This window comes from Empidonax traillii, unplaced genomic scaffold (assembly GCF_003031625.1).
Source record: "Empidonax traillii isolate 1590-97213 ecotype Southwest subspecies unplaced genomic scaffold, ASM303162v1 scaffold9:size3134949, whole genome shotgun sequence".
Taxonomy (NCBI): domain Eukaryota; kingdom Metazoa; phylum Chordata; class Aves; order Passeriformes; family Tyrannidae; genus Empidonax; species Empidonax traillii.
In genome coordinates this window covers 2,538,368-2,566,283 of record NW_020955202.1, presented here as the reverse complement: position 1 = coordinate 2,566,283, position 27,916 = coordinate 2,538,368, and the positions used below count along the sequence as shown (strand labels likewise).

Here is a 27,916-nt window from a genome sequence, read left to right as displayed (position 1 = left end):
GGCTGGGACGGGCAGCGCACCATCTCCGCCGGCCGATAGGGCCAGGCGTCTCGGCGGCACCTACAACTTCGGCAAGTTGCCGCTGCCCAAGAGCAGCGCGGGGAACACCAGAACAGCCCCCGGGTGCGGGTAACGAGTCGGTCGGTGGGCAACGATCCGGGTTCCTCAAACCTGATGGATCAAAGTGGGAAGAACCCCAAGCGTGGCCAGGAGGAAGATTGGCAGTTTATAGGGTCAACCGGCTGCGGGCGGCTCTGATGGATGGGCGGTGCACCCACTCCGCTAGCCCAGCGCCAGAGCCCGCCCTCTGGGAAAGCCAATGCCGGGGCAGGAAGGCGGATCTCCCCGAGCTCGCTTGGCCCCGTTCCTCCTCCCCTTCGCCAGCAGCTGCGCTTCGCCCCGGACTGGACCGAGTTAGAGTTGAGGCGCTGGAGGAGTAGCGCAGAGTGCGTGTGTCCCCGGCGGGGGGGTCCTTGCCCGCAGGCGGTGGGGAGCCGGGTAAGGCGAGGGCGCAGGGCGCTGCGCCTCACCAGGGCGGGCTGGCAGGGGGCTGGCGGCGCTCAGCTGCCCCCAGGGCGGGGATGGGAGAGCAGCCGCCGTGCCTCCCAGCTAACCGGGCGAAGTACCCCGCGTTGCCGCCGCGCCGCCACCTCTGGCGGCGGGGGCGCGGGTGGCACCGGGGGCAAATCCCGCCGGTACCCGTCGCGGCACGGAGCGGGGCGGCGGGGTAAATGGGGAGCGCCCAGGGGCAGCCCCGAGGGGGGGGGCAGGGGCATTTGGGGGAAGGGCCGGGTCTGCTCTAGCGCCTCCTATTTTAACTCTCTCCCTCCCTTCCCCGCCGGGCCCTCGGCTGTTGTTCTGCCCCGGTGCCTCCCCCACCCACCGCCCTCGCCGCCCCCCCCGCGGGTGCCTCCCTCCCTCCCTCCCCTCTCCTGCCCGGCGCGGCGCTCCGCGGCTCCAGGCGCCGCCACCGCCGCTGCTGCTCCCCTCCCGTATTGTTCGGCTGGGTCCCTCTAATGGCGGACAGGAGGCGGCAGTGCTGCTGGCCGACTGCAGGGGGGCAAACCCGAGACCGGGGGTAACTGCCACGGGAGCGGGCGGGAGGCGCGGGCGTTCGCCTAGCGCCGAGGCGCTGCCGGTGAGGGCCCCGCGGCCCTTGGGACTCCGGTTCGGGGCTGCTCGGGGAAGTTCGCAGGTAATTCTCGCTGCTGCCCGCCGCGGGTGCCGTCGCTGCCTCTGCCTCCAGCACTCACGCGGAGAAGGCCCCGGTGCGGTGGCGCCCGGGGAGGGGGCTCCGTGTCCCTCTTTCCTTGAGCGGGGGCAGGCGGCGTGGGTGTGCCGTGAGGAATACCCCACCGCCCCCGGGGAGGGCAACGAATTTATTTATTTATTTATTTGAAGGGTTGGGATTAAAGAGAAGTGGTGAGTGATGCAGGCGGTACCTGCCCTGGCCAGGCGAAAGAAACGCTGCTTGGGGGCGCTGCCTGATCCTCCTTGCCCCGTGTTAACCCCGTGTCTTTCCCTTAGGCTCCAGCCCAGTTTGGTGCAGCCTTGGCAGAGACCAACAAGGAGAGGGAGCTCCATTGTGAGTGCTATTTGTGTATCTATTTCTGATTTTGCTAGCCCTGCTTAGGGAGGGCTTGATCCACATCCCCCTTATTCCCCCGGGCGCAGGGGTGGAAGGAGGTGCCTCCAGGCTTGGGTGGGGAAATTCCTGGGTCCAGCAGCTGCTGCCCTGGGACGAAGCCCCAGTAATGGCTGTGAGGCGGCGCCTCCACGGGGTGGGCACTGCTGCTGCAGACATCGCTCCTGCAATACCAACTCCGGCAAGCAGACGACGGGCTGCTGCCGCTGCTCACGTTACCCGGCTCTGGAGGGAGGAGGACGAGGGCATATTTCGAGTGCCCTCTAGAGTCTAGAGAGTGTATGAAAATCCTGATAAGACACCTTCGGCCATCTTGAATTTTTTCCCCCGTTTCTCCAATCCCATTCCTGCATAACATCTTGAAGCTTAGAAGATGCGCTAGAGGTTTAAAATCAACCAGCAATTTGGGAAGTGCACTCCATCATGTCTCTTTTGTGCATTCAGATACACCCGCAGATTTGCTTGGGTGGTTTTGTTGGGTGCCAATCACAGTTTGTGCTCTTTGGCAGGGCTTCTGAGCTGTCTGCTTTGCCCCTTCCCCAAAAAAGCTGGAGGACACTGGGGAAACCCACAGCTTCTCAGTAAGCGAGCGTTTTTGTTGTCTTCTCTGTGTGGGATTTTCAGAGCAGGTTGTGACCACTGTTGGGTTGGCTAAGGAGAGCCTGTTTGCCAGTCCCTGTCAGTAGACCGAGATGTAATTTGACTCTGTTTTCTGCCCTTTTTAATAATGGGGCTAGTTTTTTGCTGCACGGGGGATTCTGAAATTGCAGGGTAGTGCAGTGAAGAAGCAAGTAAGGTGGAGGGCGCACGGGTAGAGATTTGGGCGCACCTGAAAGGGGACTCTGTGCGCGGGCTGTGCCACTAGAGGCGGCCGTGGGTGGCGCAGCGGCCTCGCAGCCCGAGAACAAAAAAAAAAAAAGACAGCAGCTCTCTCCCTCTGAGTCCCTTGCTTGGGTACAGCGCAGATTCAGCTATTGCAGTCTTTCCCACCACTTGTATCTTGAATTATTTTTTTTCTTTATTTCCTCCCTTGCCATTGTACGTGGTAGATTTCCCAGATTTGCAAAGCTTGCAACTTTCTTTGTCGCTTCTTGGTGGCTTACACATACAAAGAATGAGTGGTTCGCTGCAAAACCTCATTGCTTAGGAGGAAGGCATTAGATCTGGATTTATTTTGAGCATCTAAAATTACCAACCACATGAAAGACTCCCAGAGAATTTGTATGGCCTGTTATCATTAATAAAGTGGTCTATTCTAAACCTTGACTTCCTACTGTAATTTAAAAATTTTAATGGTAATGTTTTAACTCTTACCATATCTTGGATGTGAGGCTACCATTCAGTTTTACTTCTGATTCATTGTGCATTCCAGTCTAACAGCTATTCTGCTTTTTCTGATGATTGTTCATGTCAAAAAAAGTTACTTCTGAGAGTGAAATAATGCTTTGGAAGTAGTGAGGCTGTTGTATTGGGAGTGAAAAAGGCTGTTGTGTACTGGAGCTGTTTTGAAAATTATTGAAGCTTTGTTTGGCTGCCTATGGATAGATGAGAATACTACCAAGAACAGCTGTACAGCTAAGATTCAACAAACCTTACTAAGAGTCAGTAAACTTCTTGCACAAAAGCGTCCTAGTAGATGGCACGTTATCCTTCTCCAACTGCGTTGATGGTGGTACAGCCTTCTTATGGCATGTGATAGGACCGTGCTGTTGTGTGTTGGAACACATTTGGTGCTTAGTGTTGCAAATTCAGCTGTAGGAACCAGACTCCTCAGGCACATGATTTGGTGGTTAAACCAAATAACTTGCTTTAATAAAAGACTGTCCTAATTAGAGCAGTAAATTTGCTTTATTAGCTACTACATTTGCTTTATGTTATTGTTATTAATCCTCTTTGACCCCCAAATATATGATTGCATTCTACTGTTGCTTATCCTGGAATAACATGCTAAGAGGGATTTGCATCAGCAAGAATGTAACAGTGCCAGTGAAAAAGGGAAATCAAGTTTATTTGTATTTTGTAGAGCTTTTTCAAATATACAGAGGGATGTAGGACCAAAACTGGTACAACCTCTTTCAGATTTGTGCTGGGGTTGTTTGATTGGTTTTGAGTTTTGGGTTTTTTTGTGGTCCAAGAGCATCATGAACAGTCTTGTATTGTTACAGAAGTTTTCATTTTGTTTTTGAGGGCTAAATACAGAATTACTGAAGTTTAGTCTCATTGTGTGAGTTTGCAACCAATTAATGCACCCTGGAACAAAAGCAGAAAGAGGACTTCTGTGAAGAATTTATATCAAGAATTGTTACTAGTGGAAAAATCACTTTTCGTGAAGAACGGTTTATATTTTCCATTACAAATAACAATGAATTCAACCTGTCTGTGGAAAGGGATTGAAATTTGAAGTTCGGAAGAGTTCAAAAGACAGTAAGGTGTTCCCTATGAGAAGTTGGAGGTGGTACTTGCCTCATGAGGCTCTTAAAGCCGGGTATGCTGCAGGAGTTTTGTGTCCTCTGACATTGCTACATTTAACTCCACAGCTGAAAGCACTTTCTTTGCAACTTCTTTTGAATTTTGTTTCAGTGATTTAATCTTACTAGTTAAATGCTCTATGTGGATAACTGGGTTTCTGAGGGAATAGAGTTCAGAAGAAACTTAGCTTTTCTTCCATACATGTAGCCTACCCTGTGTGTTGCTGGCGGATATGGCTGGCAGTAGTGCTAACTTGATATACGAACAATCCACTCTATTTAAATGCTATTATTAACATTGTGTTTTGTACTTCTAAGAGAAATTATAGATAGAAGGGGGCATTGTGAGACTTCTGGAATGTGGTTGAATGGTATGGCTTCTTCAGTTAGCACTTTGACTGTATTGATTTTGTGTCGTAGTTTTCCAGCTGCACAATCACTTCCAGCTCCTCCTGTTTGTTGTCAGTGCTGCATGTTTTGGTGTAGATGCACTTGAGTTGCACTATTCATCCTGCCACCTATTTTTGGAGAGACCTTAATTTCTGTGGGACTGTTCTAAGGTGTTTCTGTGGTTTGTAATGCATCAACAAGCTTTGTGTCTGTGGTGTCATGTGGATCTCCATCCCTTCCCCTCCCTGAGATGGCTAAGGAGCATTCTTTGCTACTCTGGTAGGCTTGACTGAACATGAGCCAGCAGTGCACCCAGGTGGCCAGGAAGGCTAGTGGCATCCTGGCTTTTATCATCAGTAGGGTGGCCAGCAGGACTCTAAGGAAGTGATTTTCCCCTTGTACTCAGGACTGGTGAGGCCACACCTTGAATCCTGTGTTCAGCCTTGGGCCCTTCAGTGCAAGGAAGACATTGAGATGCTGGAGTGTGCCCACAGAATGGCAATGAAGCTGGTGAAGGGTCTGGAGCACAAGTCTTATGAGGAGTGGCTGAGGGAGTTGGGGTTGTTCAGCCTGGAGAAAAGGAGGCTCAGGAGGCACATTATTGCTTTGTACAACTACTTAAGAGGAGGTTGTATCCAGGTGAGAGTTGGTCTCTTCTCCCAGGTAAAAAGTGACAGGACAAGAGTAAATGGCCTCAACTTGTGCCAGGGGAGGTGTAGGTTGGATATTAGGAAAAGTTTCATCGTGTAAAGGGTTGTCAAGCATCAGGACAGGCAGCCCAGGGAAATGGTGAAGTCACCATCCCTTGAGGTAATTAAAATGTGTAGATGTGGCACTTGGGGACATGGTTTAGTGGTGAATATGGAGGTACCAGGTTAATGGTTGGATGCAATGATCTTAAATATCTTTTCCAACCTAAAATTCTATGATTTCAATGCCACTTTTTTATACTTAAATTGTTTTGACAATTTGAGGTTTTTATCTTCTGTGATCTTCCAGAAATTACCAACTTTTAAACAATAACCATATTTATTCTGTAAAACTCAATGCCACTAGAGTTCAGTAGGGCACACAGGCACACAACAAGTTTGATTATATATATGCCTGGATGAGAACATCAACAGTTGCCATAGATGAGATTAGTGACTGTCCTTCAGGTTAGTTCTTAGGTGTCCACTAAGGTATGTCGTGGATTGGACATGTCAATGATGAAAGTTGTTTTCTTACTCCAGTTTACTGTCAGAAGAAAATTATTTCAATCAATGATTATAATACAGATGGCAAATTCAGATTTTACTAATCCAACATAATCTACAGAGAGTAATAATTTTTGTGGTCAACTGAGAGTTTCCAGTGGCATGATTGCCACTGGCATGTTTTTTAAATTGCTCTGCGTTCAGAGGGCCTTTGCACTTTGTAAGTTTGTCCTAATGCTCAAGTGCTTTGTTTTTGTTCATATTTCCTAAATGTTTTTGGAGCTAGCTTCACCATAACTTCCTTCTCTGCCCCTTCCACCATCAGCTATTGGAGAATAACCTGATGGGGGTGGCAGGGATTCATTGCAGAGGCAGGGGCTCAGAAGGAAGTGTTCAGTGCTCTGAACAGAGTAGCTGCAGTACTGGTTTGAAGCATATTTGGGCATTACCAGTGCTCTAGATGACCATACTGAGTATCAATAGTACAAGAGGATTGTGATTTTTTTTTTTTTTTTGCTTTAAGTTTGTTTGAGATAAGACTACTTAATGATGTCTGCTGCTGTGCAGAAATGATGAGTTTAGGTCTCTAAAAAATGGAAAACACAACATGTTACTTCTTTACTTGAAATCAGTGTATTGGGCACTCTGTACTTTAAAAGTTTATGAACCTTAATGTACAGTTTCCTGGGCCCTTCCAAGTCTATCAGAATCCTTCAGTTAGCATCACTGTAACCTCCAAGAGCTGTAATACTTAAATTTAGGTACCTAGTGCTATACAGAAATCTGTTGAGGCATGGTCCATACTCATCAGTTTCAAGATTGACACACGCTAAGCAGGGGGTCATCTCAGTTCCACCTTTACCCCTGTGTAACAGATTGTACAGAGCAGTGATGTACGCTTGGGCACACACCAGTAGGACAACAGCTACTTGGATAGTTGCACCATAGCTCACTGATGTAACTTCTGGTGGGGGGGGGGGCAGCAAAGAAAACAGATCATTGGGAGAAGTCAGTGGTATTATGGAAGAGTCTATTAGTTTCTATATGCGGTTTCCTCTAATCTTTTGTTATGAAAGATGGCATGGGAAAAAGATAGCATTCAGTGGATTATGCCAGATTTTACTATGTGCATGATTTTCTAATTGAGGGCTGTTATGTCTTATAGTCAATCCAAACATGGACCTATTTGTTTTCCTCCTGCAGACTTCTGTTGGAAGTGTATTGGCATCTTGTGTTCCTTTAGGTTCTTCTGTGCAATGTAATCCTATGGAACTTTAAACAAAAGCCCACTTGTGATGCAACTGTGCCTTTCTTTCTTTTGCTTTTTGTTTTCTTCTCTCCTTGAAAGTTTAACCTTGATGAAAACCTTGCTTCTTTCTGGGGTTCCTTTTCTTTAGGTCTGTGTAAGATCCCTTCAGCTTGGTATTTACCCCTAGTACTACATCAAATTTCTCTAGAAGTTATTTTGTTCATCTCATTCATAAACTCAGCTGTCATCCCCCTATGGATGACCTTCAAGTCTCTCTCTCTTCCAGACTTGCTGCCTTCTATACTCGCTAGATCTCTGTGTGTGCTTTTGACTTCTCTTTGCAGATGTCTGACCTTTAGCTAAGGCTGTTATTGCAAAGGCAATCCTTCCTTCCCAAAAGGAAAACTCTCTGCAATCTGTCACTTGTAGACAGCATTGTCATGAGATCTTTGGTTTAAGATCATAATCTAGCCCTTGTTTTAAACATAGCACACACTACTCTTCTAACAGACTGCAGATTTCTCCTACATATTAAGTGGTCTCTTAACTGTTAATAGACAGTTGTTTGTTAGTTGTGTTAATAAATCACATGACATCTCATACCATGCTTTTGATTTCTGTATTGTGTGGTAATAATTTTTCTTAACAGTTGTGGTAAAAGTAATGATCCCGCTCTGTTGATACAGATTCAAAATCCTAAACCAGAGTGCTTTCCCAGTCTTCTTTTTTGACTGTCTAGTCTTTTTGCATCTTGTATTTTATGGCTGTAAAACTAACAGGTTGGAATTAACTGTGAAGGATACTACCTATCTTTTGTTGTTCTTGCTAATGAGATTATAAGTGTACCATGGGAAGTGATGTCATGAGCAGTTAAACAATTTCATTTGTTCTCCTGTGGTGCTCCTCGTGGTTGGAGAAGTTCTCTGTGTGCACCCTTACAAACAGTTGCAGCCTGTCAATGCAAAAGAAGCTGGCTTGAAAACAAAACCAAACCAACACCTTTCCTGTCACCCTGGGACTTAAACATACCATCCTTAGAACAAGAATTAGTTCTAACCATTGTTTATGGCGGTGCTGTTTCCTTGTATTCTCATTTTTGCCTCTCTCCATCTGTTGCCCCTTATGTTTAGGTTGTTTGCTCTTTGAACAGTCTTACTCTGTGTTTGCACACTGGCTAGCATAATCTGCTCTATAGCTTTAGCTGAGAGTCTGTGATGAGAGTTGCAATCTTATGGGTGTGGTCTCAGTCTTTTGTGTTGAGGTTTTTTAATGTGTATGTGTTTGTGGAAAGGGGAAGAAGATCTAGTGTTCTCTTACACCTGAAATAATTTCATCATTTTGTTTGAGCAACATTTGGTCATTAATATACCAATCTAGATAAGTTTAACAATTCTTATTAAGATGGAAGAATTTACCAGACATCTTTTGAATTTATAGCTAGTATTTCTGTGTGCGTAGTTGGGTTTTTGTTTAGTAGTAGTAGTTGCAATTTTGCTTGTGATGGTAGTTATGTTATTTTTGAAAAAATGTTCAATCAGAAAGTGATGTTTTGTTCTGGTCAGTGGTGCCTCATTAAAGAAGCCAAGTAGTATCTAGAGAGGCAAGGTAAGAAGATCTTTGTAATACATATAATGAAAAAATAATTGCAATTTAGAAGTGACAGAAAATAGAGACAATAGAGACAAAACAAACAAAGGATGTTTGTTTTTTACCGGACGCAAATATGGCATATATGTTGGTATTATTGCCTTGTCACCGTGTTTGGCCATCATTATTTATATGCTTCTACCTAAATAATTAACAAATAAAAATACTGAGATGGTCTGACTAGTATTGTGTATAGTACAGTAGTCTAAGTAGTCTGAACCAAGTCTAGCATTTTCTAATAATTTAAAAGAACCATAAACTTTGGAGAGAACCTACAAGAATGACTGAAGGAGTGAAAACCATGCTTTCTATTAACAGACTTCAGAAACTCAGTCAATTCCTCAATTAAAAGATAATAGAGTAGGCTGTGACTTCATCCTGGTCTAGGAGAGACTGTGCACGCAATAACATATAGGGTGAGCTTTTCCCAAACCCCCATCACTCTCCACTGTTAAAGGCTTAATTTCTGAGTGTTGATTATTGCCTAAACAGTACAAGATGAGTCAGGAAACTGTGGTAGCTTTTCAGCAGGTACAGTAACTAGTAGCTAGAGTAACTTCTTCAGGCATCACTTTCTTCTTTTTAGGCAAAAGTTTAAAGAGGATTTGAGAAGCTCCCCCCTAGAAAAGTTTACAATAGGTAGTTTTTTTTAAAGGCTCGGAATACACTTCTGATTGCAGATTTGCACTCAAATGACAAAGTATTGGCTTAGTAGAAATACTGTATAGGGTATTTTTTGTGGGTTTAAATTTAAAGTATGTATCCTTGGTTGTTTGACTCTTTAAACCAGCCTAGCTTAGGTTTGTCATTGTCCTTTCCTCTTTATACCAACACTGGCCTTTTCTGGCTTTTTAAATTTTTGTTTATTTGTTTTTTTAACTTTGGAAGTGAATTTACAATGGTTCACTTAGGAAGTGAATCATTACAATGAAATTTGGAGGTAAGGAGCTTTGTAGGTGTAGGGCATTTACTCTGTTTTTTGTGTTTCAGCTCTCCACTGTGATAGCTCCCATGATGGACTTGCTGTTATGACCCATAAACAGCTAGGGAGAAAGGCAGAAAGAGTTGAGTTGGAGAAAGTGGGAGATAGCAGGAATTCAAAACCAGAGTAGTCCTGTCTAGACTGGACGTGGTTTGCAGCCTTAGCAAATACAATATGCATCTTACTTAAAAATAAAACTACCTTTTACATTTAAAAATAGTTTGATAACCTGGAGTCTTGATTGCATAATGTAACTTGCAGCCAGCCAGTGCAGCTGTGAAAACCTATCATACTTGCCTTGCTGACCGTGTCTATTCTTGCCTTGGATCCCATTTCCCATTAACATTATCTCAGCATAGAACTTGAACTGTTTTGTGGCTGTTTTTATTTTCTTCCCCTTCCTTTTTTATTTTGGTTGTGGTGATAAGCTTTCCTTTCCTTTGTTGCACTGTAGCTTCATTGGCTGTTTACTTGGTCATAGTCTACATGGGTTTCCCTCTTACATATAGCATAATATTCACCTACTCTTTTAAATTCAGTTTTCTGAATCACAAGATGTATTCAATACTAATCACTGCAGGTAAATTGTGTTAAAGAAGCTTGTCCGTACCAGGCCTAAAATACACGTTGTTTTAGCCAATACTTGATTATTTCTCAGGGCTGAAAAATATGGTTGAGGCTCTTAGTTGATGTTAGTTATTGCTAAAGGCAAGAAAAATGGTCTGCCTACAAATTTGTTCATTTATGAACTCCATGGCATGACAGCTTTTCCTCTTTCTAAGCACATGCAAAAGTCAAAAGAAAGTATTTTAGAAGCATTAGTAAAAAAGATTTGTGCCACAGGCACTGAGAAGTGGACTGCCTCTAAGCATGGTGGTTACTGTGCAAATCTGCTTGTTTCATGGGCTGTACATATAGAAATATAGACTGAATGTAGTTTAAAATAAAAATTGAAAAACCCCCAACCAAATAAGAGGAAGCACTAATGAATAACATTAAATAAAAGTTCATGTTGACAATTAGAAAAGTGTCCTCATTTCCAAAATGTTTGGGAATAGTACGAGCTGGGCACTGAAAAGATAGAAGGCAGCTCTGGCTAGTCTTGTTGGACAGCAAGTTGAACATGATAGTGCTCCCTTGATTATTGATTATTGAATTAAGCAAGACTTTAGCCAGCAGTTTAGGTGAAGTGATTGTTCACTACTGTTTGGTACTTGGGAAAACCCATCTACAGTGTTTAGTCGTGTTTTGGTTAGACCCTGCTCTGATGAAGATACGGATATACTGGAGTGAGCCCAGTGTAAGGCCACCAGCTTAGAGGGCTGAACACATAACAGAGAAGGAAAAACTGAGAGGGCTGGGTGTATTCAGTCTAAAGAAAAGGCTGAAGGGGCAGGTTACTGCTCTCTTCAACTAATTAGTGGGAAAATACGGAGAAGAGAAAACAAGGCTCTTCTCAGCAATGCCTGTTGATAGAGTGGCACATAATGGGCATAAGTAGCATCAAGGGAAATCCTGAATAGCCAAGATAATCAAATATTGGAAAATTCTTGTCCCTGGTTGTTTTTTCAGGTTTGATTTGTTTATATGTGATTGGTTGTACCCCCAGTGTCTTGTAACTTGGCAACTTTGAAAGATTGTGTGCTGCATATACTAGGTGCTCTTGAAGTGCTAGCAAAAGCTAGGGACTTCATAGATTTGAATTCTCAATTAATCTTAATTACTCCCTGGGGAGCAAGAGTAAGGCATGTTTTTGAAATGTGTGCTGCGACCCACTGACATTTGTGAGGGCTCTCTATTCTATTGCCCAGGCCAGACATCTAAATAATTTTACTATTCTGCGGTCTGTTTCTGATCTGGCTATTCAGTATTTATGTTTTTTCCTATTAAATGTTATTTTTTTTAAAGTTGAGATATATCAAATGACAATTTGACTTGTTTGCATGCTGTATTAATGCCACTTTCTAGTATTTATATTTCACGATTTTATTGCCCCTTTCCTGTTTTCTTGTCTTTAGTGTGGTGTTGCTCTACTGTCATTGCACTCCCTTTCCACCAAGGTTATCTTCCAAGTCTGTTGCTGTGGTCTAGTGTTGCTTGTTTTTCTGGAAATAGATATGCCTTTGGATATGAGTAATAGATAAGCATTTAGATATAACTTCCTCTGTGGATCCTTTGTTTCTTGTCTTGTTTCACCTTTCTATTCCATTTATAATAAGGATATCCTTAACCAGCATCTTGCTGCTTGAGTAGTAGAGAGATAAAATTTACTGTCTACCACATTACACATAATGGTTTCTAAGGCTGGAAATGGTGCTGTGTTTTGCTGACGAGCATCTTTTCATGATTAAACAGCCATGAAATACATTGAAAGTGTGTATACAAGGGGGAGATACATGTCAGTATGGCTGCCCTAAAACTCATACACTGTTAGTCAACATTATGATTTTGATTGGTCCTAATTCCCATGCTAAGTGCTGCTTATTCTCTGATGAGTAATCTCGAGAGTGATTGGTGCTTCGTTTGGATACCCTTGCATAGAATCAAGTTTGAGGTTAAATCTGAATTTTAATTCTGTTAGTGCATACAGGGGAGCGTTTCTTAGCACTTGTTTAGTAGGAACATTCAAGGAAGAGGCTGTGTTAAGTAAAATTATTCAGATGTTCCTGGAAGCATCAGTTGGAAACCAGATGTCAGCATTCATATGTAACACTGGTGGCTGCAGTGTAGTTGAGATGCTCAGAAGATACCGGAGTTTGTAAGCTTTAGCTGTGTGTAAAGTCTCTGTTGTGAATGAAACCAAAATTTACTGACTCAACTGCTTCAAAATATTTCTTTCACTATGTAGATCTTTCCTATTTACTTTTCTTCTTTGCTGTCTCTGCTAGATTACAGGTCTTTGTGTATGCTTTTCTATTGAATTCTCTGAAATCTGCGTGACAAGCATGTTTTGGGTGTTACATAATGACTTTTAGTAAGCTAATTTCTTCAATCTCTACAACTCCTTTGAAAATCTGGGGAAAGAATGAAATTTGAAGTGGCTCCAAACCTACTGGAAAATAAATTCTGGAGTAGTGTCTCAAGACTGAAGTAATGAGATACCAGACTTTTGTAATGAGGGTACTTGGAGAACAGATAAATTAGATTTGTGAACCTAAGCTTAGGTAAGAGGTTTCAGGAACATGATGCTGTGTTCTGAAAAATGAGTAATATAAATACATTGATGGGTTTATGTTAAATGTTATTCAGACTCTTTATTTAACTTGTGTAATAATTTAAGGAAGACCCTTCTTTCACTTTGGTGTTGTGAATACTTGCACTTGAGTTTAGCCCGAAGTATGCAAGTATTTGTGTTGAACTCACTGGCGTGCTTTGTGCGTGAAGCTGGCAGACTGATAAAATAGTTGGGTCATTGTGACATTAACATAATATATTAGTTTTGCTTGAAGTGTTGCACGTTTCAGATACCTTACTGATTGTGACCAGTGTTTTAAAATTGAGTCTGACGTGGTTTAATAGTCAGTCCATCACTGCTTGCTTCGTTGTCAATTGGCACATGTGCATTGCAGTGTTTTACACAGTGGTTGCTGTCAGGGTAGTGCAGTTCAGTCTGTGGCTATTGGCTTGTCCTGACTTTGCTGTCTGCTAAAAGCATCTCTGTGCTGAAGATCGGGGCTTCAGTGGCACAAGCCTTGTTATGTTCAAGCACAGCTGTAGTGTTCTTGCACAGAAATGTTTGTTTTGGGGAACTGACCTGGCTGCAGAGGACTCCAGCAGGAACATCTCTGTCAGCTGGATTGACTTTTTTCTGGTTATGTGTGTGGCTGCAGAAACAGCTGTACCATATGATAGCATAACAAAGTGAGCCTGTGGACCTGGTAATTAGGTGACCTTCAGAAGTGTTAAAACCTTTGTTAAGAGATGTGAAAGTTAGCAGTAAATGAGAGCCACAATGTAGCCAAGACCTATCTGAGCATAAAATGCTAAGGCTGATGACTAGGTATCCTTCAGGAAGGATATAAGGAGGAAAAAAACCAAAGATAAAACAACACCCAACCACCACCACGCCTCCTCCCCTCCAGCAACTGAAATTGCTGTATGTTGTAGTAAGAATGTTTAACAAAAATTGTTTTATTGTGTGGTTGCCTGTGGTAAGAGTTTTATATCTGGTAACCCAAAAGGACCCTGCAACTGCTTTTTTTTCTAATATGGAGTTCTATTTGTAGAGCTAGGAGTCTGTCCATACAAAATATGTATAATTCACTTTATCCAAATTGAGACTGGACCACTGTAGATTTAGATTTTACTTAAAGCTAGCCTAAATTACAACCCTTTAAAAATGTTGGACTACTTGTGTTATGTTTTTCTAGCACTTTTCAGTTCTTACGTGTGGGTGTAGTTGGGCTACTGGTCTGCCTCAGTTGCAGTGAACAAGTGCTACTTCAAGGTGGTTTTAATTGGAGTGGTTTACTTTGCATTTGGAGTGAACTGTGGCGTACAGTCAGCCACTGGGTTGGTGGTTCATACCCCGAGAAATTTGTGGTATATAGGTTACATCTGGTTGGGTAGGGAATGAATGTTCCAGAGTTGTAGCAAGACGTTGCAACATTCTGTTAAGCTAGACAACTGCTTGGTAACCGCTATACAGATAGTCTTTACTGAGTTTTTAATCATCAGACTTGCAAAAAGTCAAGTGATAAGAAGTGACTTTCTGTAATAAGGATGGGAACTTCTGGAAGTAGCTGAATTAAAGAATTAAATGATGTTGTGGTCAAAGAAATGTCAGGGTCAGGAACTGAGCATTAGAGCTGTGTAGCCTCAAAGAACATCAAAATATATTCAGATTAGTCTCTAACCTGAATATTTTTGCCAAAATGTTGGCACTCATTCTCCCACTGAAGTCAGCCTGACAACCATAGGCCAAAATTCAGATTTTAAGTAAGTGGGTAGAGCTTCCATGAGGCTAGTGATATTTTTTTTTGCATGTAAGAAGATTATTCCTCTACTAGGTTAGAGTAAGTGCTGTACTCAATTAATAGTTCAGTAGCTTGTTTGCAACAGTGATGTCTAGGAATAGCAGCTCTTCAGTTATAGCCTAATTTTTCTGCAGAAGTGTTCTGTTTTACAGCTGGTTGGCTAAGAATTGTAGAGTTGCCTTTGGACCACTCTGTTTAAGTCATCAGTGCATTTATTTCATGTTTGCCCAACCCCTGTCTGAACTGGTGGCATTTCTAGCCTCTGTAGCCTTCTACAGCAGTAACTCATATTTAAGAAGAAAAGAAAGTGTTTTCATGCATAATAGATTATTAAAGCTACTAAATTATTTCACAGGGCACCTTTTTGTTCTTGTAAGACACTGGGCAACTCTATCTTCTATATTTTTTTTTTATTCTTGCAGATTTAGCATCTTCAGTTGTTTTTCTTTCAAGGAGAAGTCTTTCCCTTTAGTATAAATTGTTTGTGGAACTTGTCTGTTTTTTCCTTTCTCTGGAAAGGGACTGACCTGAACATCTCATGATAAGCAAGATGTTGGTGAACTATGTTTTTTATATAGTGACAAATGCGTTCTATTTTGTTCATGATTCTTCTTTTATTTTGTTTTTCCTCTTTGGTTGTTGGTGATTGAGTACCTTGGATTTGAAGGAGTGAGAGAGTTGCAACTTGGATCTTAAATTGTTATGTCTGTAGTTGCTCTTTACTCCCTGTTCATTACCTTGTGTTTATCACTAGTGATTTTGCCTATGACACGGCCTAAGCATTCAGCACTGTGATATCCTTCTGTAGTTTTTTACAGTTGGTTTCTGTTTTCAGCGGCTGTGAATAAGTTTGTGAGATTAGGAAGCACTCACATCGGGAGTCACTGCCTCTTTTGCTTGACATATATGTTGACCTATGTAATTTTATTTTGGAACCCTTCTGGTAACTTTTCTTTATTGTGATACCAGCAAACAAGACATGACATTTTTCCTCTTTAAATAATTACTAATCCTCCAGAGAACCCTTTCTCAAATCTTTATTGTAGATAGTTTCCACAGCAGTCCAGTGAGGACAGTGTTTGAATTCCTTTTGGAAGACTTACTTGGTGTATACTGATTTATTTAGGATTGGTATGTGAACCCTTCAAAAGATGTCTGCAGTAGTCCTGTGAGACTTTACCTTTGCTTTGCAAAAGCTGTGTTAGTTCCCCACTCTTTTATTTATTCAGCTGTAGTTTTTATCAGTAGTTAATCTACTCATGGAAATAGGATTGTAGTCTGGGTAATTGTTCTCACATTCTGCTTAAGTAATTGATTGCAGGTACTGAAATAAAAAATTGCTGACTGTCTTTAGAAATCTTAAGTGACTGCCATGTGGCACTAGTGATTTGTTCTAAAATCCTCTTGTGTTAGCACTTTGCAACATTTTTTTCTGGGCTGACCCCTAGAAAGAGGGTTTAAGATGTGATCTTCCCTGATCTCTTCCTTACTGAACATCAATGCAAAGAGTTCATTCTGTGTTTTCTGCAGTGGTTCAGGCTTCTTGAGTATTCTTTAGGAAAATTTTGCTGTTAGTAAAATTGACAAGAATTGGCATTTTAGACAAACTGTTGCTCTGACATAGCTCAGTAGCCTGTCTTGAACCACATCTAGCAAAAGGTAAAGAATAGGGCAAATGTATATGAAACTCCCCCCCTAGTACAATTCCAGCATCTCTGTAGGTCAGAGACTTCCTGATAGTCTTCATAGAGTTTTTGGGGTCTTTTTCAATTGTTTATATACTTAATATAGTGAGTTTTTTTAAGGGCCTTTGTGCTCTCAAACTTTTTGTTCTAGCTGCTCCGTTTCTGTTCCTCACACTTAGATTGTTCTCCTTTCTGAAGTCAGATGTTGAAGTCATGAGCTTTTTTATTTTTTAATTTTTTTTTTATTCCCCTGGGAATTTAAATATGCTTTTCTGGATTGCTATCTGGGTAATTACATGTTGAACATGTGTGGACTATGGCTCAGAGTTAGACTGGGAGTTGCTTTTTCCTTCTATCTTCTGTCTTCTAGCTGGTTGCAGTTGGCTGTGTTGTAAAAATTTGCCCCCGTCATTCAGTAATGGGTTGGTTTGGGGTTTTGGGGGGTTGGCTTTTTCCGTTCCTTTTTTGGTTCTGCCATTTGCCCTCTTCCCCTAGTCTGCACAACAGTAGCTGAAATCTTCAGTTATTGCTTTGCCCTCTCATTCCCATTATCTCACAAGTGCTGTCACCATTGAATGGAAGTGATTGATGGTATTCCATTGATATGCTGTTTCTTCTAGTTTGGATATGGAATTTAAATGTAGCACAGTAGCTGCTGAGGTAAATAATTTAGTTATGATACTGTGCCTTCCTAGGGGAAAGTAGTGTTCTTTTGCTGGGGCAAATCAGTCCCTTTCTTCTTCTTCCTATGTTTGTATCTTTGTATAATACTGTCTCATAAGTTTTATTCATCTCTTCACATTTGAAGATGTCTCAGTTATGTATTATCTCGAAAGTGGTCTTCCAGGTTTTCCTTTTTTATTTTTAGGCTTACAGCCTCTTCATGGAAGCAGTAATACGTGATGGTCCTACTTTGGATGTCTGTTTCAAATGCCCTATGTTGGTGGAATTGTAGTTTAAGATGGATTTCAGTGATTTCTTTTAATTTTTGTGTCTTTACTCCAAGTGTGCTCTTCTGCCACCTTCGTTCCAGATGTTACTAATGGCACTTGGTAAAGGCATTTAAATTCCAGTTCCTGCTTTTGTTAAAGTGGAGTTGATTTTTTTTTTTAAGGTAGTCATACATCCCACCTCAGTTTCTTAAATTCATGATAAATTTAACTGTTATCATCAACAGTGGAGTCAAGACTTGACCTCTGAGTGTTACTTACCTGACTGTCTTAAGAGCTGCAGTAGCTGCCATCCTTCTAAAGAAGGACCTGCATTTTGCCTTTTATTTACTTGAGAAATTAAGCCTTGAATATAGCAGTGGGGTTGTAAATTATTTCAGCATAAAGACTTGTACAGGTGAGTGATGTAGCCTAGTTTAAGAGGGACGCACAAGGCATAGTTGAGGAAGGGCCATTGTATATTGGCAGTGCCTCTGTCTCTGTCCAGCTGAAATTTTGCTGCCTGTGTGGCACTAGAAAGCCTGGAGCTTATTCTGCAGCAGTACTGAATGTGCATTTTCTGCAGACCAGGTCTCACTAGTTGTTAGTTTTGTTGGGTTTTGTTTGGTTTTTTTTTTTTTTTTTCCAAAATCTCAGCCGTTCATCCAGTGATCAGTCTAATCAATCTTACAGGTTCTAGTAGTTGTATTTCTGTTGTTAAGTATCTTTTGCAGTTGCCAGTTGTAAGGTGTTTTCTTCCTAGTTTCCCATTCTAAACATCTTCTTTTTCACTCTCTAAATCATTCCTTTTATGGTGGTTTTTCATTTAGAAATACTGATTGTGACATTGCCTTTGTGGTTTTCGTGTTTCTCCTTGCTATTAGCAGTTTTAGAAAATCAGCTACCTCATTTTGCACATTTTTTGAAAAATAATTATGATTTTATGGGTAATTTTGTTGCAGAGGGAGGAACTATTTGCAAGGAAATATATGTAGATCATGCTTATGACAATGCAGCAACAGTTGAGCACACAAAGTTTTCTTATCTTTGTAATACCTAACAGTACAGGTAATTAAAACCTTTCTGAGAGCTTTGTGGAAAAAGAAATAGATTTAGGCAAAAATATACATGTTTTGGAACGTAACTTTGCTACATATTACGTGCGTGTACTGTCATAGAGACCAAGTCTGTCTTGGATTTGTAGAAATAGCAAATGTTTGAGTCAGGCCTGAAGTATACTCTTGGCATTTTTCTTCACTCCTGTCTGTTCAGGTGTATTTAAAACTTTATTAAAAGCTTTATTTGCTTGTGATGCTTTTCTCCTTGTAGAAAAAGAAAATATATGAAATAAACCTGTGAAACAAAGAATTGAATTAATTCTTTTCAGCAAAAGCTGAGATGCAGGAAAAGCTAACTTTAAATTACTCAACCCTAGAGGGAAAAAGTAAGATATGTGAAAGAGAATATTGGATTAAATTACTCTTCAGTGTAACTGACTGATTTCCAGGAAGGTGCAAACCAACTGCATTGATAATGCAATTTTTTGTAAGAAAACCTCTTTCATTCCAATTCAGTCTTACCTTTATTGTGGTTCAAATGCTATTACATAATGGTATTTGGCTGTAAGGCTAACATAGGAAGGAATTAAAAGGTGGTCGCCTCTCTTTTAGGATTAATCGGGTTCACAGCTTTACTGTTTGGTCCTCATTCTGCCCTCCCTGCTCCCGCTCAGCTAATGGACAAGAGGGCTTGTATAATGTTGTAAATGTGTAGAATAGTATTCAAGCTTTATTCTTCTGGGCATTTTTACTGTCTGGGGATTTTAAGGGCTGTCCAAACAGTAGATAACTACACAAGTTGATACTCTCTCTTTTAAAAATGCTGCCAACTCTGGGAAACCTAATGACTGTTATAAAACCTGAAGAATAAATAGTGGCTTGAACTTTGAACATTTTCAGTCTCATGTGAACGATCACATGTGTTAATATAAGCTATGGATGCCTGAATCTGTGCTAAGCATCACTGCAGTGCATATATACAGCTTGAAAATTATTAGTGATGCGAGGTTTATATTGCATTGTAGGCCAGATTTATAATGTATGTTCTGTAATTTTCCTTTTATATCCTAATTTTGGCATAGTGTATTGTTCTGCAAGCAGCAAGGGAGGTTGACCTGATAGAAAGGAAAGAAATGTAACTGCTCAGATTTTTTTATTTTCAGTTGCTCATTTTACTTGAACCATTCATTTCCTTAATATTCTATTAGAGATATGCTTCTTAATTCTAGTGTTTGATTACTTAATTGCAGTTATATCTGCCTGTCTTTTCCCAAACATGGTATTTTTTTCCCTCTGTCTATAAAGAATCAAACAAAGGATTCTCAAAATGTGATGTGAGAGAGTAGAAAATCTCAACCGGTCCTGTTGCTGCTTTATTCACAGCGATGACCGAATAGGCTCACGTGTTCTTTAACTTTGTAGGATGATAGTGCTGAAAGTCAGGTTTTAACTTAAACTGTAGATTTAGAAGGAGGTCAGTTTAAGGAACATAGTTGGTAGATGAGGCTTGAGATGCAGAAACCATTTTGGATAGCTAATGTTTGTTTTAAACCCTTTTTCAGAACACGCTACTTTTGTAAAGGGCAGAAGGTTGGTGCAAGAGCAATTTCCCCACAGGAAGTAAAAGCACTTGGAGCAACTTACTAAGGTAAACAGATTGCAGTGGATTTCTGGATGGGTAAGTATTGATGAGCAGGGCATTTCTACTTCTTGTATTTTCTTTCCTGTATAAAGATTTTATTACAAAGCACAGAAAGCTACTTCTAGCCTTTAACAAAAGCTCAGTGATGACACACATCAGTGTGTACTCCAAGACATGCCCAAATTATAACATAAGTATGTCTGTAGTTTTCTTGTTGTATAAATCAAGTGCAATTTAACTTACTGGTTTTTAATACAGATGTTGTTTTAGAGTGATCTCAGGTACTTTAGCTTCAATTATATCCAGGTTGACTTTTATAATTTTTTTAATTCACGGTGGAATTGACAGTTATGAAGAACAGATTCCCCAAACTGAGCAATTACTAAAGGGAAACAAAACCCTCCAGGCAAAGTAGCTGTTGGGAAGGAGCCTGAACAGGCATCACTTGCTGTTAAAAGAGAGCAAGTTACTGAAAGTCGCAGTAGAACATGACTTATTAAGTCATGGACTTCAAATGAGCTACCAGTGGTAGTGGCTACGAATGAATGGTTGCTGTCCACTTTCTGCTGCTCAATAATGTGTCTGTTCCTGTCATGTGCAGTGGTTTCATATATCTCTTCCTTCCTTGTTCCATTTGTCTTGGGGCTGCCTAAGGAGCTTTGGTAGTGTGTGTTTGGAGGAAAATCAGTTCCATTTCAAAGCTGTTAATATAGAGAAAGATGTTACCTTTTTTTTTTTTTTTTTTCCTGGGCACTTGGATATACGCTTCAGCCTTTTATCATCTAATTGTATATGTATGTATTGCTAAACATAATGACATGCAGCTATTGTGTGTGAAATGTTAGTTACGGCAGTATTTTTTTGCTAGTATAGGATTAGAAAATAAATGAATGTTAAGACATTCAAAGAAGAGCATAGAAAAACTTTGGGTTTATCTCTACATTATCTCAGGAAAAATAAAGTAAAAGCTGGAACAATTAATTCTTATTTTTAAGAACTGTTACTGAAAAGTTGTATCTTACTCTGAAACTGGATGTGGTTTTTCTTGCTTTGTTTTTCTTCAAACAGCAGATCTGGAATGGACACAAGTCCTCTGGGAGGATTAGACCTGTCTGAATATACTCCTAGTCTGCTAGGGAATACCACCATGGCAGCGGGTCTTGCAAATGTAGGAAATACATTTGGAGGGCCACAGAGTTCTTTAGTTTCTAGACCTAATAAATTCCAAAACTCGCCTATAGAAGATGATGATGATGTAGTTTTTATTGAACCTATACAACCTCCGCAAAATTCTACATCACTGGTGGCAGATCAAAGGAACACTGCATTGACATCATCAAAAAAGGAAGAACTTCAAGGGAATGATTGCAAAATGCTTCCTGCTCCAAAAGACTTAAATTCTCAAAAGGGGAGTATAAGTGAAACTATTATTATAGACGATGAAGAAGACATTGAAACAAATCAAGGACAAGAGAAGAATGCTTCCAGTTTTAATGAACGAAGACTTCCAGAGTGTAAAAATAGAACCAACGAAATGGAATTCTCAGCTTCCAGTTTTTCAAGAAGTAAGGTAAATTCAGGAATAGGTAATAGTGGTATAACCACAGAACCAGACTCTGAAATTCAGATTGCTAATGTTACTACATTAGAAACAGGTGCTGTGAGCTCTGTCAGTGACGGTCATTTAGAAAATACTGAAGGGCATGACATGAACTTAATGATTACACATGTAACGTCACTGCAGAATGCCAACTTGGGAGATGTATCTAACGGACTGCAGTCAAGTAGTTTTGGTGTTAATTTGCAAACATACACCCCATCTTTGACTTCACAGACCAAGACTGGTGTAGGACCTTTCAATCCTGGTAGAATGAATGTGGCTGGAGATGTATTTCAGAATGGGGAATCTGGGACTCATCATAATCCTGGTAAGTTGCAATTTTGAATGTTTCCTTAAAAGCTGGAAATAAATTGTGAAATATTTGATTATAGAATGTTTAAGTGTTTTTAGCAGTGTCATTACTTAGTCTTTTAGCCTAATATGTATAAAAAATCTTGCTTCCCTTCATCCCCATCACTACCTTATCAGTGACTCTAGGCTGAAATATGCTCTATGACATAATACATTAGTAAAAATGCCTTCTTTGAAAGGGTTATCTAGTATTGAACAGGCTGCCCAAGGAAGCTTGTTGAGTCTCCATCCCTGGAGGTATTTAAAAAAGGTGTAGATCTGATGCCTGGGACGTGGTCTAGTGTGGTGGACTTGGCAGTGCTGGGTTAAGGTTGGACTTGATGAAGTGTGCTTTCCAACCTAAACAATTCTATGATTTTATATGTGGTTTGGAAGATTTCTTCAGGCTCAGTGTTAGTCTATTCCTATTGGCTAAGTACTTGTACATGTACGTGAAGCAGCAGGTGCATAATAGTGAAACTTCTGCCCAGTGCATTAATTTAGAACCTAATGTCCCCAGTAAGCATTGCAGTGCATTTGATACAGTGGTTTTGGTTGGAAGGGACATATAAAGATCACCTAATCCAACCACCCTGCCATGGGCAGGGACATCATTCACTGGTTGAGGTTGTTTAAAGTCCCGTCCAACCTGACCTTGAACACTTTTCAGGGATGGGGCATCCACAGCTTCTCTGGATAACCCATTCCAGTGTCTTACCACCTTCATTGTAAAAAATTTATTCCATATGTCCAATGAAAACCTACCCTCTCTCAATTTAAAGGCATTGCCTCTTGCCCTGTTACTATAGGGCTTGCTAAAAAGTCTCTCTCCATCTTTTTTTGTAAGCCCCCTTTATATGTTGAAAGGCTGCAATACGGTCTCCACAGTCTTCTCTTTTCCAGACTGAGCAACTCCCAACTCTGCCTTTCTTCACAGGAGCAGTGTTCCAGCCTTCTGTCACTTTTTGTGTTTCTCCTCTGTACCTTCTTTAACAGGCCCATTTCTGTCTTGTACAGGGGACCCCAGAGCTGGATGCAATACTCCAGGTGGGGTCTCACCAGAGCAGAGAAGTGGGACAGTCACCCTGCGAGCACGTTGCTGGCTCATGTCCAGGTTTTCATCTACCAGCGTTCCCAAGTCTTTCTCTGCAGGCCTGCCTTCAATCCATTCAGCCCCCAGTTTGTATTGATATTGAGGCTTACCCTGATGGAGAGGAAAGACCTTGCACTTGGCCTTGTTGAGCTTTATGGTGTTCACATGGGCTCATTCCTCAAGGCTGTCAGGGTCCCTCTGCATGGCATCCTATCCTTCTGGTTTATCAGCTGCACCACTCAGCTTGGTGTCTGCAGTAAATCTGCTGAGGGTGTGCTTAATCTCTCTGTCTGTGTTGTTGATGAGGTTACTAAATAGTATCAGTCCCAGTATGGACCCCAGAGGGACATAGCTCGTTACTGGTTTCTGCTTGGACATTGAGCCATTAACTGTAATTCTTTGGATGCAATTATCCAGCCAATTCTTTGTCCGTCAGCTCTATAAGTCTTTAATTTAGCAGCAAGAATGTTGTGGGGGACCACATCAAAGATCTTGGAGAAGTCCAGGTAGATAAACAGAAGTCCATGTAGATGAGTTTCACATGCTTTGGACTGGAACTTAGGTTTTGTTTCTCTCAACAGAGTCTAGTTTTTGTGCCTCAGAAATGCTCCAGAAACAGAGCCAACACCTAAACTGAGAATGCATTTCAGAATTGCCCTGATGTGAACCAGGTTATTAATGCAAATGTTTCGAGCTGTGTACCTCTGTAAAACTTCAGTACTATGTTCCTCCCACCTCTGCCCCAAGTTGTACTGATACATTTTTTTCAGCTTGTTTAAAGGATGTCATTTTTGCAAGATGGCTCTGCAAATAAATGGTACAAGTAAGAATAAGGAATAATTTTATAGCAGTTTAGAGCAGGAATGAGTAAGAAAGAAGGGGAACAACTTGAAAAGCCACTATAGTAAGAAGTTGAATATGAAACTGTATAGCCTCAAACTCGGCCAATAAAGTATTGCAGGTAGGAACCTGAAGGATGAAGACATAAGGCAGTGAAGCATGGTAACTCATCAGGAATCAACAAAGGAAGTGTGATACACCTTCTCACTTCAAGGACATGAAAACCAGATTTTACAAGATCTTTGTAGAGAATCTAAAGCAGAGGAGGTAACATGGTTGAGAAGTGAGATGTGAAAAAAGGCATAATATAAAAATGAATATTTTCTTTTGGTATGTTTGTCGAAGGAAAAATGCAACAAAATGTCAAGGGTGGCCATTTTAAGCCTTAAGAAACTAAGGAATAATTGAAATAGTCTTAATGAGGCACTAGGAAGTCATGGGGAAAGTTTGAAACCCAAATGAGTCCAGCAAACTTGAGTTTTCATGAGTGACAGTGGAATGCCAATGGAATTACAAGCAGATGTAACTCTATTGCACATGCAGTGCATTCCTGGTAAGAGAGACAATGTGCTTTCACTTGAAATCTGTGAGAAAGGCGGAGAGTCTCAAAATACTTCGAGGTGTTCAGGTGCTATCAGGATATTAATATATCTGAAGTAGTAGATGTATAGAAAAGTTGAAGGGGGCACTCAAGTGAATTTTAGCTTTAGCACTGTGATAGTTTGTCTTAGTTTGTCAGTAAGGTTACTCATGCCTTCCAAAGTAAGCCTCTTTAGTGGTTTAGAGAGTAATTTGTTTTGTTCTGTGACCTTTTCCTCTTCCCCTCACCTCTTTATTCCAGCTCTTCTGTTTACTCTCAAGCATTACAATGAATAAATTCCTAGATTGCTGTACTTGCCTGAGATTAGGACATCCTTGGCAGCTACAAAGTCACACCAGAAAATTATCTTTTACCTGCTAAGGAATGTATGTTGTTTGTTTCACTAACAAGGGTTCTTGGAACTTTGTCCCTAAAATGAATTTTAAAGTTACACATGAAAGTATGTTGTTAATAAAACCTTTGGGGAAAGAAAGGACTTCAGAAAATAGTATGAGGAAAGAGTGCCTTCTTCTTAATGAACAATTATGGACCAAGATAATGTTCCTTAAGAATGAGGTATAGTCAGTTCTGATGTCTGTAGGTTAAGGATTTTGTTATCTGAAGTCATAGAATTTAAAATAATTTTTCTTATATTTGGGTATTAATACCAGTTGTAATAACACTGAATTACTGCGGTAAGACATTCAAGGCTATAAGTCCCAAGTTCTGTCACTCTGTTTGGTATAACAGACATACGGTTGAGAATTTGTGTAAATGTTTTTTGTAATGCAAAGTTGGTTTTATTCAGTTTTAATTCATGTTTAAGTAATGTTTTATTATTAGCAGTCTTCAGAAGCTCAATATTGCTAAATTCCGGTGATAATTGTTTTGAATGAAGGCTTGAATTCCAGAGAAAAGCCTAGAAAGGACATTTTATTGGGGGATTTCTTTTTCCACCAGAACTGTATATTCTGCTCCAAACCAAGATATGGAGCATGTAACTTAACGTATGATCTTTCTAGATGTATTTGTTGTAAACAAAATGTTTTGTTTACATTCTCGTTCTGCAAGTCACTCATGTAGCAAGTTATGTGACAAAAGTTTGGGCAAAGATAACTTTGTTCCATGCTAACCTATTTTCTGAAAATACAGATGGAAGACTGCTGGAGTCTGGAAGACAGGGTCATGGATTTTGTCCTGCCAGAACTTAATGAAATATTATTTTCCAGGTTCACTGATTTCTACTGAGGAAGATTTGAAACTCTCATGACCTTTCAAGTTTGCACATTAACTGGCATTTCTTTCATTGAAAAGGTTATTGAGAAAAACCACAAACTTTTACAGGAATCATTGGCATAGATGCAGATCTCAGATGTGGAACCACTGTGTTTCACTCTTTCTGCGATATAGTTCTCTGACTGCAGGCTGGACCAGGAAATGAGTATGGGGAACCCCAGTTCTAGGGCTTTTTACTCCTTATAGCTTTAGAACAAAGTAACTAATGAAAATGTACAACTTCACATTCTTACAAATTTGCAGAGTTTGTCTCAAACACTGGTTTAGACATTCTGTGTTCTTTGTTGGTCTCTTTTTATCTTTTAATTGCAGTTGCTAACTGCAGTGTTGTTTTTCTGAAGATAAAATTGCCAGTTTGCAAACCCAGTGCAAGTGAATCAAAGTCTGCAAAACTTGTCGCTAGATGTAGGATAGGACCATCCTGAACTTTGTTAGTGTTCTGAAGCTTTGTAACAGCGGAGAATGGTACCGTCAAGTGAGGTTTTACTTTAAACCTGAATTGAAAATATCTTTCTTCTGTTGTTGGTTGCAACAGAAAAATGATTTTATGGTCATACATCTGTGAATGGTTTTCTATATATATGTACATGTCTTTTCACTTATTTTTATTTTTGTTTGGGTTTTTTGTCTTGAAGATTCTTGGATATCTCAGTCAGCTTCCTTCCCTAGGAATCAGAAGCAACCAGGTGTGGATTCCTTGTCACCTGTAGCATCACTTCCTAAGCAAATTTTCCAGCCTTCTGCCCAGCAACAGCCTTCTAAACAGGTTAAAGTCACGTGTGCGAACTGTAAAAAGCCTTTACAAAAGGGACAGACTGCATATCAGCGGAAAGGATCGGCTCATCTTTTTTGTTCTACTACCTGCCTCTCGTCATTTTCACACAAACCCACTCCAAAGAAACTTTGTGTTATGTGCAGAAAGTGAGTTTTTTATGTTGTTTTACATTAGCAGCTAAATCCAGTAATACTTGAGATACTCATGCGTGTGTGTTAATATAAAATCTGATTATATAAGTAGTCTGTATAGTGTCACTTTAATGCTGCTTGGAAATGTTGAATTCACTGTGTCTGCTATAGCAAAAAAAAAAGTACCAGCTTTTGAATTCAGAACATGGGAGGTTGTTGCATTAAAAGTCAGTACACTACAAGTAACTGTTGGGGTTATTTAAGACAAGGTGTCCAATTATAGTATAACCTGTGACAAGATGTACTTCATATATGAAGTCCTTTATGGAAAAAGTGGACCTTATGTTATGTAGAAAACACTCATTTTGATAGATGAAGACACAAAATCAAGAGGCGTTAAACGGAGGAGAAACTGGTAATTGCAAGAAGCTGGAAGAAGCTTGGGAGCTCTTCCAGTCTTGGCAATATGGTGAGAGGAAAAGCCTTATATTTTTGCCATAAATGGCAATTTTGTAGCTGAAGAAACCTTAAGTGGACAGTACAGAGGGAGTGGCAAGCATACCTAGGAGTGGCTTATTTCTTCTAAGTTACTGGTTAGGTTTGACTAGTAATTTTTCACTCTTTGCCAAACTTAAATTGCCAAAGAGAAGTCTTCTGTTACTGTGTTCCTATAATGTTAAGTGTACAAAAATAGCTGTACTATCTTTTTGTTTCAGTGTACCAATTACTGCACTTTCTCATATTCTCAATCTGGTACATGCTGGTTTTTTCCACTCATCTTCATTTTGAGGCTCATAGATATTGAGTGTCTTGGGCGTGTATTTTCCAGCTGGTGATCCAGATGTGCCCAGTCAATTGTTTTATGAATTCTTACCAATCACATTTTCTGTAAGTTAATAATAGTGGTTTTTTTGCTTAGAAGGCAAAAGGGGAAGCCTTTATTTCTTCTCCTTGCTGCTTCTAATATATGCTATGTGATGCTTTGGGACAGTATAAGTAAGTTTGGTTAGAAGAAAGTTTGTTTGATTCCAAATTAATTTTATTGATGGTTGATTTTCTGGTTTAATGCATTAAATTGACACAGTTTCACAGGCAACTGCATGAACTGTTCAGATGCTTTGGAACTTTAACGGTGGAATGAACTTTTTTAAATTTTAAATTATGAAATTCAGGACAAGTTAGTGGTAGAGTTTAAAGCTTTTTGGTTGTATTTATAAGTTTCAGAAATATGAGAAAACAATCTTCTCTCTCCCTCTCATCTTATCCTGAGATTAATACTGGAAATGGTGGAGCTATATACAAATAAAGACAATTTCTTGGTTTTTACTATAAATCTGAGTTTTTCATGTGAAACTTAAGTATGTAACTTTTGTGTAAAGTTAG

At 40.4% G+C, this 27,916-nt stretch overlaps 1 protein-coding gene across 12 annotated transcripts in view; it reads left to right on the top strand.

Moving 5' to 3' along the window:
* The first annotated feature begins 248 nt into the window (after positions 1-248).
* Positions 249-27,916, top strand: part of ZMYM2 (zinc finger MYM-type containing 2) — an 81,946-nt gene continuing 54,278 nt past the window's right edge. For 2 of the 12 annotated variants that reach the window (XM_027884717.1, XM_027884626.1), the window contains exons 1-5: positions 249-498; positions 1,528-1,585; positions 19,788-19,903; positions 20,936-21,795; positions 26,263-26,548. In XM_027884717.1, coding sequence (XP_027740518.1) covers positions 20,946-21,795; positions 26,263-26,548 — 1,136 coding nt within the window. In that variant the 5' untranslated portion in view covers positions 249-498; positions 1,528-1,585; positions 19,788-19,903; positions 20,936-20,945. Of the gene's footprint in view, positions 499-744; positions 1,196-1,527; positions 1,586-19,787; positions 19,904-20,935; positions 21,796-26,262; positions 26,549-27,916 lie in introns of those variants that run through there. The other 10 variants (XM_027884708.1, XM_027884699.1, XM_027884636.1 and 7 more) reach the window with 10 other exon arrangements.